The following is a 10653-nucleotide window of genomic DNA, read 5'->3' as shown; positions in this document are numbered from 1 at the left end:
TTGTGGGAACAAACGATCGAGAACAAGACGGAAATATCCAAGTGGGAGGATATGGACAAATTTCTGTCCAATAGATTCCAAACTCTTGAAACCGTCTCGGGCATAGCAGGTATTAAACATACCAAAACCCCAAAGCCCCACAATATTAGGCATACCAATGAAACACCGCAAAAAAGACTTGGCGCATTTCAAGCTTCTGTAGCCAAAACCATGTGCAAATTCTGCGAACTCACGGTGTCAAACAGAATAGCCTTCATTAAGGAGAATCATGGCTGCTTGAACTGCTCATCCTTTGGACATACTGTGTCAAGGTGTACATGCTCATTTAACTACAGCACCTGTCACCAAAGGCGCCACACGCTCCTGCATAATCAATCAGCTCCGCCAAAAGCAGCCATGAACCAAAGGCAACAACCAAATTTTTCAGATGATACGCCGTCAACTTCTGCGCAAGCTCAGGCCACACGCAACTCTGAAAAAGGAAATAGAAGTCCGGCTAATAGACTCCGGTTCGGAATGTTCATTCATAACAGAAAGACTTAAACGCCGAATTAACCTACCATCCAAACGTTTGAATGCTCAGGTGTCAGGCATCAACAACATTGCTTCAGCCCAAGTCAAAGAAGCGTGTTTAATACAGTTGCGGTCACCGATTGACCCTTTAATAAACATAGGTACCACTGTCCTGGTTCTCCCACAGCTTACAGGAAATCTGCCGACTTGCCAAATCAATGCTATGACAAAGCAAGCGTTTCCGGATCTAGTTNCAAGCGTTTCCGGATTTAGTATTAGCTGACAAGAGATTCTTCATAAATGAGCAAGTTGATCTTGTACTAGGCGGCGATATTTACGCCCAAATAATATTGAGTGGCATACAGAAGAATGTTTTAGGTACCCTGCTTGCGCAAGAGACTGTATTCGGCTGGATACTAACCGGTCAAACTGAGGCAACAGGTCCAACGAATCAAAGCGTTTCATTCTTGAACGAAGTCACTCTAGATAAACAATTAGCGTCTTTCTGGGAATTAGAGGACATCCCAAATAACCATACATACAACAGAGAGGAAGTTTACTGCGAGGACCTTTACAAACGCACAACTAAAAGGAACAAAGATGGCAAATATACAGTATCGTTGCCATTCAAAATAGATTTTCCAAGGAGCGTGCGGTTAGGACCCCCTCTCAAGAGCGCTTGCTCTAAATTTTTTCGCAATGAGACANGCTTGCTCTCAATTTTTTCGCAATGAAACGCGTCTAGCAAAGGACCCACTCCTACAAACGGAGTATAATAGGGTACTGTCCGAGTACGAAACTTTAGGACATATGACGCGAATTTCCAGCCATATTCAAGCTGATGAGTGTGAAAATTATTTTTTACCTCATCATGCCGTCCGGAAGGAAGAGAGCACCACCACCAAAGTACGGGTGGTGTTCAATGCGTCGTGTCCGACAGCTAATGGGGTGAGTCTTAATGATGTGCTTCATCCTGGTCCAGTCCTGCAAAATGACCTCACCATCTTAACACTTCGGTGCNGCACCACCACCAAAGTACGGGTGGTGTTCAATGCGTCGTGTCCGACAGCTAATGGGGTGAGTCTCAATGATGTGCTTCATCCTGGTCCAGTACTGCAAAATGACCTCACCATCTTAATACTTCGGTGGAGATTTTATAAATATGTTTTTAATAGCGACATCGAAAAGATGTATCGCCAAATTTTACTTAATCCTACCGATACCAAGTATCAACGCATAGTTTTCCGCACAAGCCCAACAGAACCAATTAGTCTTCTTGAACTTAATACGGTAACTTTCGGGGTCAATTGCGCCCCTTACCTCGCTATTAGAACCCTGCTCCAATTAGCTGACGATGTAGACCAGTCACACCCCATGGCGTCGGACATATTAAGAAATTACATGTATGTTGACGATGTTTTAGCTGGCGGTCACACCATCGAATCCGCTATCAAAGCAAAAACCGAAATAACAATTGCACTGCAGTCTGCTGGGTTCCCCTTGAGGAAATGGACGTCCAATTGCAATGAAATATTAAAGGGAATACCAAAATCCCATCTACAGAAAGAAGACTTCTTGGACTTTGAAGACACCAGCACAGTCAAAGCTTTGGGTATCAGGTGGAACGCCCACTCTGACAATTTTTCNAAAGCTTTGGGTATCAGGTGGAATGCCCACTCTGACAATTTTTACTTTACAGCCAAGCCAATAGAGGAACAGGTTAGCTATACTAAAAGGCAAATACTATCGGCTATTGCCAAATTATTCGGCCCTCTAGGATGGCTTGCACCAGTGGTAATTACAGCGAAAATTTTAATGCAGAATATATGGTTGGAAGGAACAGGGTGGGATGAAACCGTGTCACCTACGACCCTAGATCGCTGGAAAAATTTTAGGGAAAGCTACAGCAGTATCGAAAGAATTCGTATTCCGCGTTCGGTACACTTTTGCCCTGTGGCCAAGATCGAAATTCACGGATTTTGTGACGCCTCAGAGAAGGCATACGCAGCATCTATTTACTTGCGTGTCGAAATAAACAGCAAAGTATTCATCAACCTGCTACTATCAAAAACTAGGGTAGCAACAGTTAAAACGATTTCCCTACCACGCCTAGAACTCTGTGGAGCGGTCCTACTGGCTGAAACTTTGGAATCGATTTCGGATAATCTGAACTTAGCCCATCTTACAACTCAGATGTGGACGGATTCGACCATCGTGCTCCCTGGATACGCAAGCCTCCATGCTCATGGTCAACATTTGTAGCCCATCGAGTGACAAAAATAATTGAGAAGGTGGGAAGAGAAAACTGGCGTCATGTGGACTCAACGTCAAACCCATCAGATTTAGCCAGCAGAGGACTTACGGCGCAAGAGTTNAACCCCTCAGATTTAGCCAGCAGAGGACTTACGGCGCAAGAATTAATAAACAATTCCCTGTGGTGGGAGGGCCCTTCTTGGCTTCAAGAAGACCACTCAAAATGGCCCACTCAAGGAAAGGACTATAACACAACCGTTGAAGAAAAAAGGGTACAAGTTTATATAACAACAACAATCGATAGTAATACTGATATTCTTGATAGGTTTTCTGAATTTCCAAGAGCTTTGAGAGTGCTATCATACGTAATGAGATTCTCCCAAAGAACCCGTCCAAATACCAAAGCTTCATTTCAAGCGAAATCTTGTTTAATTTCAGCTGATGAAATTAAAGCAACGACCCAACGCTTAGTACTAGTTTGCCAGAAGCAGCATTATGGTGAGGAATATTCAGCATTAGTATCAGGAAAATCAGTAGGTTCTAAAAGTGAAGTATTGTAGTAACAGGTGGACGGCTGGGAGCATCTCGTGATCTCGCCTACAACGAGCGTCACCCAATCATCCTGCCTTATAATTGCACCTTGTCCCGTCTCATAGTTCAGTTTATTCACAAAGTTTCCCTGCATGGTGAGAATCAGCTCATGCTGCGCTTGATCCGAACACAGTACTGGATACCTAGGGTCAAAAACTTGATTAGGTCCACAATTCATAACTGTAAGGCCTGCACGATTTATCGCAAACGCGCGCAAGCTCAGTTAATGGGAATTCTTCCCAAGGAAAGAACGACATTTTCACGAGCGTTTACAAATGCGCGAGTCGATTTCGCAGGGCCATTTGACATTAAAAGTTATAGTGGCCGAGGTTGTCGCATGTCAAAGGGATATGTCTGCCTATTTGTATGCTTCGCAACAAAGGCAATCCATTTGGAAGCCACTTCGGACCTGAGCACTCAATCGTTTTTAGCAGCATTTCCCAGGTTTATTGCACGACGAGGTTGTCCAAAAAATATCTATTCCGACAATGGCACCAATTTTGTGGGAGCTTCTAGAGCTCTGAGAGCCGAAACAAAAGCCTTTTTAAAAGACGCCCGCGATAACACTTTGGCGAAATACGCTCACCAAATGCTTTCGTGGCACTTCATTCCCGCCTCAGTTCCCCACATGGGCGGACTGTGGGAAGCGGGAGTTACAAGTTTTAAAAGCCACTTTACGAAAATTCNGAGGACTGTGGGAAGCGGGAGTTAAAAGTTTTAAAAGCCACTTTACGTAAGTTGCTTCCAACCACAAATACACGTTTGAGGAATTTACAACCCTATTATGCAGAGTTGAATCATGTCTCAACTCTCGACCCCTGAGTCCCTCATCAAATCAACCAGGAGACCTGGAGCCACTGACTCCAGGCCACTTCTTAATCGGTGGACACATACTAGCTCCCCCAGAAATAGACGCTGATGAAAATCGTGCCTCGATTGTAAATCGGTGGCAGAGGCTCAAGGCTCTACACCGCACGTTTTGCAAACGGTGGAAAAGTGAATATCTCACGGAATTGCAGAAACGCAACAAATGGAGACATCCGCAAGCCAATATGAAAATTGGAGACCTCGTGATCATCAAAGAAGATAACCTGCCGCCAAACGAATGGAGACTTGGAAGGGTAGTTAACGTCCATCTAGGTGCAGACAATAGGGCGAGAGTAGTGGATCTCATGACTGAAAGAGGACAGGTTACTAGACCTGTAGTCAAGTTGGTTCTACTACCCCCCTGTGATCAACAACACAGCGAATCGCAACCAAGCAACGATTCCACTTCATAAAAACCTAACTTATTCCACAACCATGATTCGCAACATAATACAGTCCACTTCATCATACAAATACAAATCATTACTGCTCTCACGGCAGGTATCTTGAAAATAACGTATGCAAACCGCATATATATATATGTTTCATAGACCAGTAAAGCTCCAGTCTAGTCTCGACAATCGAACTTATAATATTCAAGTTTATTTTAAGTTATAACTCGATGCCTTTTTCTTTAGAATGCACCTTATTGCAAATCACTCTTAATCAAAAACGTCGAATACTGAGTTTTGCGTGAAAACCTCAGCATTCAAAAATCCTTCGTGAATTTCAATTGTTCGTATTGTCGAGTTTAAACTGTTAACAAACGAACCAACGGAAAGTAGGAGAAAGTAATCTTATAGGGAATGGTGCATGATACAATCATCATGGGCGATTGGCTGAATAAAAGGTTTAGCAAAAGATGGTAGTCGACCAACTTCATTGAAAACGATTAGTCTGAAAATGATAAGAGTTGGCACGCACATAAAAGTCAACTCCTACCGCAACCATAGCGCGCATTTATTTAACATAATCCACTACTAATCCCGCAAGAAAAATATTCGGTCTATTGCATACTGTATCCATATACACAAATATTATGTAATCTCAGTGTTAATTAAAAAAATGGCGCATGCCTTCAGTATGTGTTCCTTACAAAATCATAGAATCGTAAGATTCCGCCACAGAAAAGTAAAATGCAAAATCCCAGCCAAAAGACGATAAGTCGATCACGCGTTAAGCAAGTCGAAGGGGTAAAATTTCCCAACCCGATAGCTGTCTAGTCTCTTGAAACAATTTGTATGCTTTAGTTTCCGAACGCTCTTTCCAAACAGTTTGACTATTGTGATGACTCAATAATCAATAGAGACCAAGCAATATGTAGTATCGAATTTTGACTGTGAATGCAAGCATCGAGCATGTGTTTTAATAGGCGTGTTTGGCTCGCTTACACACAAGTCCTCGCAATGAACCATATCGACGGTAGTAGAACGAAATTTATAATACTGTCCACCCTTGAAGGTGGCCTGGTATCATACAAAATTTGTCAGTCAAATTTCGCATGATAAGAAGTTTATAGTAATTTGAAATTTCATTCAATCGCATACGCAGCTATTTAATGAATATATAGACAACTTGCCAAACGATTATGAAAAAAAAGGGTAATGTATGATTTCAACGTCCCTAGTAGGAGATTATGACTCTTTTGCCCACGCAAGAACGACACTGACCAAAAGGCGTTTTGACTCAAGTCATATTTCTTTTAAACGAGTTATACCGGCGTCTTGATAGTGCACTTGATGAAAGTGCATTCTAAGTATTTCAAATTTTTTATACTGACAATTCAGGTTTCAGATGGGTTGTATAGAGAACAACAGGCGATTTTGTTTTTCGCGTTAAATAAGACGTGCGTTTATACGCATTTTTTAACTGACCTAAGGCAAATGCCAGTCAATACGCTTCTGAATGTCAAGACGTATTTATGCACCCGGTTTGAAGCCCTGAGGACGGAGTCAAAGCGCTTTCCCTCTCAGTGTCGATAAGGTTGCACCCGCTATTTAAAAATATCAACTGGCTCTTCTATATAAGCGTATGAGCCCCTATTCTAACAGGCAGTCAAGAAAGCGGCCTTCAGATCGGGTCCTGTTGAAAGGTCATAACAGAAATCCCCCGTAAAAAAAAAAAACCAAAAGGAATATAACGTCATACCTAAACGATAGGAAGTCAAAGAGTAGAGGCGCACTGGCAACAAACATATAACTTGTGTATACCGACACATAAAGCGCTTTAACCCACTTCGCCATGATTCAAAACGTATGCATAAACCAAATTACAATGCGCTCAGAAATTCAAAAGTGTATTGACTCGAATTTGTTTTCAAATCGGTTTTTTAATTCTCACATCGGTTAGAAAACAGGTATAAACGTATCAATAATTTGACGCGAAGTGAAAAAAGGCTGGCTTTCTTTATACATCCCTTTTTAAATTTGAATTATTGTTATAATAAATTCGAATTATTGTTTGCTTCCATTTCGGTCAACCGCGCAAGTTAGTTATTAAAGAAATGTCGTATAAAACCAGCACATTTGGTTTGCTTTTGAATACGGCTTCATCGAGTGCGCAATAAAGACCGAGGCATAAATACTTGAAAAAAATATGTGTTCAGTCAAATCAGCTTTTTGTTAATGCGGTTCTTGCTTAGGTATAAACAAGGTAATAGTACCGCAGAGAAGGAAAGCGTTCGTGTCACCCTTTATACCCTTTAATTCATCTATATCCTTCTGGGAGAATCCTATAATCTGCATCATTTGCACAGTATGTTCGACCATTAGCATTAAACGCAATTTTCCAATGCCAATAGGCTTATAATGAAATGTTACCTTAAACTCGGTGGGATTTTTGGTAACTTGTACCATATTTTTTAAAACGTGTATTAAAAAAATATATATATATAAAAATAAGTCAATCTTCAAGATTGGCATTATTTTGTGATTGCGATTAATCTGGATAAGGCTTGCCATCTCTAGAGGAACATCTGCTTTCGATAGTGATATATTGTCGGTAAGCAAATTGACGTGCACCTGTGACATAATATGTGTAACTGGCCTCGTTGCATGCACATAGTCACTACGCTGTTTTGTGTTTTCATTATCGCCTTTCACATCGTAATCCTCATGCGATAGATAACCAATTTGATAGATCATTTTTGCTAATATTATAATTGATACAACGAACGAGATTATTCGGCTGATAAAGATTTGTATAGAGGTTCTTGTTATGCAACCCAGTATGCAGGGCGCTACGAATATGACGTGAATAACACACACCTCGTTAACGTCGCAAACAAATGCTGTTATATATATAGCCTTAATGATGTGTAATTCCAAGAAGCCCCAAAACAATTTCTTCGGAACAATGAAGTAATGCCTTGTTATATTACGTAAACGTTTTAGTGATGAAAACCAACAAATCCGGCGCATGCCATTCAATGGCGGCTATAGGATGTAGGTTTTGCAAATTAATGAATCCGATGTGTCGCAACAATTGTTGCGCAAATGAACACATAGCGAAGATCGATTCGATCTTCATAGCAATTATTGTCACTTGCAGTACTATATGACATAATAGTAGTAGTGCTCATAGTGCGATGAGTATGATGAAAAATGGTCCGACGGAACTTTTAAAATTTCGACTGTTGGCGATGGGGATAAAGGGCGTTATAAAAAAAAAAAAAAACATTAACAGGTACACGAACGAGATACCGGCAGGGCGGAATAGTGCGGCCAGCACCAGTACCGTCGACACCACCACATATTGCACCGCAAGACAGCCATAGCTGATTGCCATTTTGTGGAAGAATTAAGTTTGTACTTACTACTTTGTTTTGTTGTTTTTGCGGCATCCCCAGCCGAAATTGGTCACATTGGGGCCCACTTATCTGCTATTGCGCCCGTTGGTTGATTGTTGATAAATACTTTTAATTGGCGTTCACTTTGGATAAATATTAAACATTATGTAGATTTTGTCACTTCAACTTTACAACTTACGTAATCTTTTGTTGTAGCTATTGAAACCGATCACATAGCCGGCTTTCTAGACATTTTAATTAATGCTTAATGAAAATAAATTAATTTACACCGGCTCGAATATTGCATTTGCTTTTTTTTTTGGTTGTAAAAAACAAAAAATACCAAATTAAAATACTATGAGCCAAAATACGCAACTCACCGCATTGTACCCACTCGTGTCATTGCGGAAATTCTCTATGGGCTGCAATTGACATCAATAGTTGCTTCACGATATTCACGATTTGCAGGAACAGCTGTTTTCTCCATTAACAAACCTTATGGGAGGTGGTCACCTGGAACGACTTCCTGTAAAAACCTGCAAATCGTGAAGCATCTGGAACGCAACTAATGAAAGTGTCAATTTAAAAACTAGTGATGTGCAGAATTGCCCCAATACTCGGTACCTAAAGTCTCGGTGTTGGTAACCGGTACCGACTCAATGCACTACACCTTGGCAATATAAGCACACATCAATCACTTGTTGCACAATTTCGGGCCCATCAATTTTTGAAAGGAATAATAAGGGTTCACAAAAAAACGAACCGTCGATAACTTCACAAGTTCGACACCTAATGACTCTCATTTATTTAATTTTTTTTTCTCCACTCCCTAAAGGCGCTGTGGACTCAGTATTCACAAAGAGTCCCGCACATAGCTCCTTAACAAAAAAATAAATAAAAATATATATGTATATTGACTTATTTATTTCAATACAGTATGTATAATATTCATAGTCCGACGCCGTGTCAAAAGTATTGGATATTTTAAATCGGTACCGAGTAGGTATGAATACTCATATGTGTTGACTCAGCACATCTCTAATATAAGAACGCAAATTTCAATTTACGCTCTTGGTTGACAGCGCAGCCAGGGTTAGGTGTCCCTACGATCGGTAAACTGAAAATCTACTACGCAACTCGATACCGGCGAACTACTTAGATTTGCTCGGGACAAAGCAAAGCGTGTTAAATATGCATTTCCTTTTAATACAACCATGAGTTAATCAATTTTGAAGGGCCCTCCAACTTAGTAATATTCAAATAAAGCATTAAGTTATGATACTCCCAAGCACTTATATAAGCACCAGTGTACGAAAATAAACTATATTGTGCGTTACTATTTCGTTTCGTTTATTACTTCAAGAGTTCGGTACAATACGAAAACAAAACGGCTGAGTTTACTTTGCGATAGTACATTACAGTAGGTTAGAAGTTACAGACGAAACAACAAACGAAATGAATCGTGCAGAGAAAAATATATGTATGTATGTAGTACATGTGTTTTAATTAAATTGGATATGAAAATTTACAGATAAAATATTTTTCACGTAATTGAAACGTTTGCATACATATAAAACGTACCCTATGGTACAATTGTCACAAACGGAAAGCAAACGTTTCTCGTTGGGGAAAATGACAGTGAATCTTACAATTTGTTTCTGACTATGTACAAAACTGTATAAAACCACAAATGATGATTGATGAGCAAATGGGAATTGTTTTGTACAGTTTATTTTCGTACCCTGATAAGCACTTGCGATTTAGCGAAGTTCCGCACCATGCGAGCAAATAATGAGCCTACTTTTGTTTTGGGTGACAGCTCACCGATGCGAGCACAGAAATCAAAGTCGATAACAGTGTGTCGATGCATAAACATGAGGTGCCCCACACACTTTATGCAAAACTCATGCAAGAATATGCACACTATACACTATCACAAGACAGTGATATATGAGACCGTACCATAAAATAACTGAACATATTAATCACGAAATTTACAATAACCACATATAATTAAGTTTCTTTGCTACTCGCCACCCAACCATAATATCCATATATATACAAGTACGTATATCTATATAGCCAAATATACACAAAAGGGAAAAAATAATGATTTCAGACATCAACGATGACTCGCTTCACCTCGATGAGAAAGAAGGCCGAGCAACAATCAAACCGCTTTGCTCTAGCGTGCCGTTTATGCCAAGGTATGCATCCGATACGGCTCTGTCCATCAATCCGCGGTAAAACTCCCGAAGAGAGACTGAGGGAGGCACTGATTGGTCGCTTCTGCGGAAACTGACTGTCCATGAAGCATTGGTCTGACGAGTGCACGAGTGAAGAAAGATGTCGTCGATGCCGCGAAAAACACCATACAACGCTGCACAGCCGATTGATACACGACCATGGAGCGAGCAAGTTGCTAGTGAGGACGAGTCCGAGCCTCCTCAGCTGGTCGACACGAGACCATGGAGCCAGCAAGTTGCTAGTGACGACGAGTCCGAACGCGCGTTATCTATAAACGCGTCCGACTACGCAAATGAAACCACGCCGCTCCGCCCAGAAGATGAACCAGCAGAATCCACACCGGAATCTTGGACTCCCCGCCCGACTATAACCAGGGGATCGGAAACTCGGCCTTT

General features: G+C 40.9%; 2 protein-coding genes across 3 annotated transcripts; both read left to right on the top strand.

Moving 5' to 3' along the window:
• Positions 1-1232: 1232 nt before the first annotated feature.
• LOC108364070 (uncharacterized) lies at positions 1233-2842 on the top strand. 2 transcript variants are annotated; one of them, XM_017617632.1, is made up of 3 exons: positions 1233-1419; positions 1550-2132; positions 2178-2842. In XM_017617632.1, exons 2-3 carry the CDS (start codon positions 1702-1704, stop codon positions 2773-2775), a joined length of 1029 nt encoding a protein of 342 aa, XP_017473121.1. In that variant the 5' UTR covers positions 1233-1419; positions 1550-1701; the 3' UTR covers positions 2776-2842. The 2 variants fall into 2 exon arrangements, with proteins under 2 accessions (XP_017473121.1, XP_017473120.1); XM_017617631.1 differs by having other exon boundaries at positions 1233-1428; positions 1558-2132.
• Positions 2843-2895: 53 nt separating this feature from the next.
• On the top strand, positions 2896-6414 carry LOC108364071 (uncharacterized). Its single transcript, XM_017617633.1, has 2 exons — positions 2896-4042; positions 4098-6414. The coding sequence occupies exons 1-2, from the start codon at positions 3467-3469 to the stop codon at positions 4635-4637; spliced, it is 1116 nt and encodes a 371-aa protein (XP_017473122.1). The 5' UTR covers positions 2896-3466; the 3' UTR covers positions 4638-6414.
• Positions 6415-10653: the final 4239 nt, after the last annotated feature.

The sequence above is a fragment of the Rhagoletis zephyria genome, unplaced genomic scaffold, assembly GCF_001687245.7.
Source record: "Rhagoletis zephyria isolate East Lansing unplaced genomic scaffold, Rhagoletis_zephyria_1.1 Rzeph_scaffold_01456, whole genome shotgun sequence".
Classification (NCBI taxonomy): domain Eukaryota; kingdom Metazoa; phylum Arthropoda; class Insecta; order Diptera; family Tephritidae; genus Rhagoletis; species Rhagoletis zephyria.
This window is presented reverse-complemented; position numbering and strand designations above follow the sequence as displayed.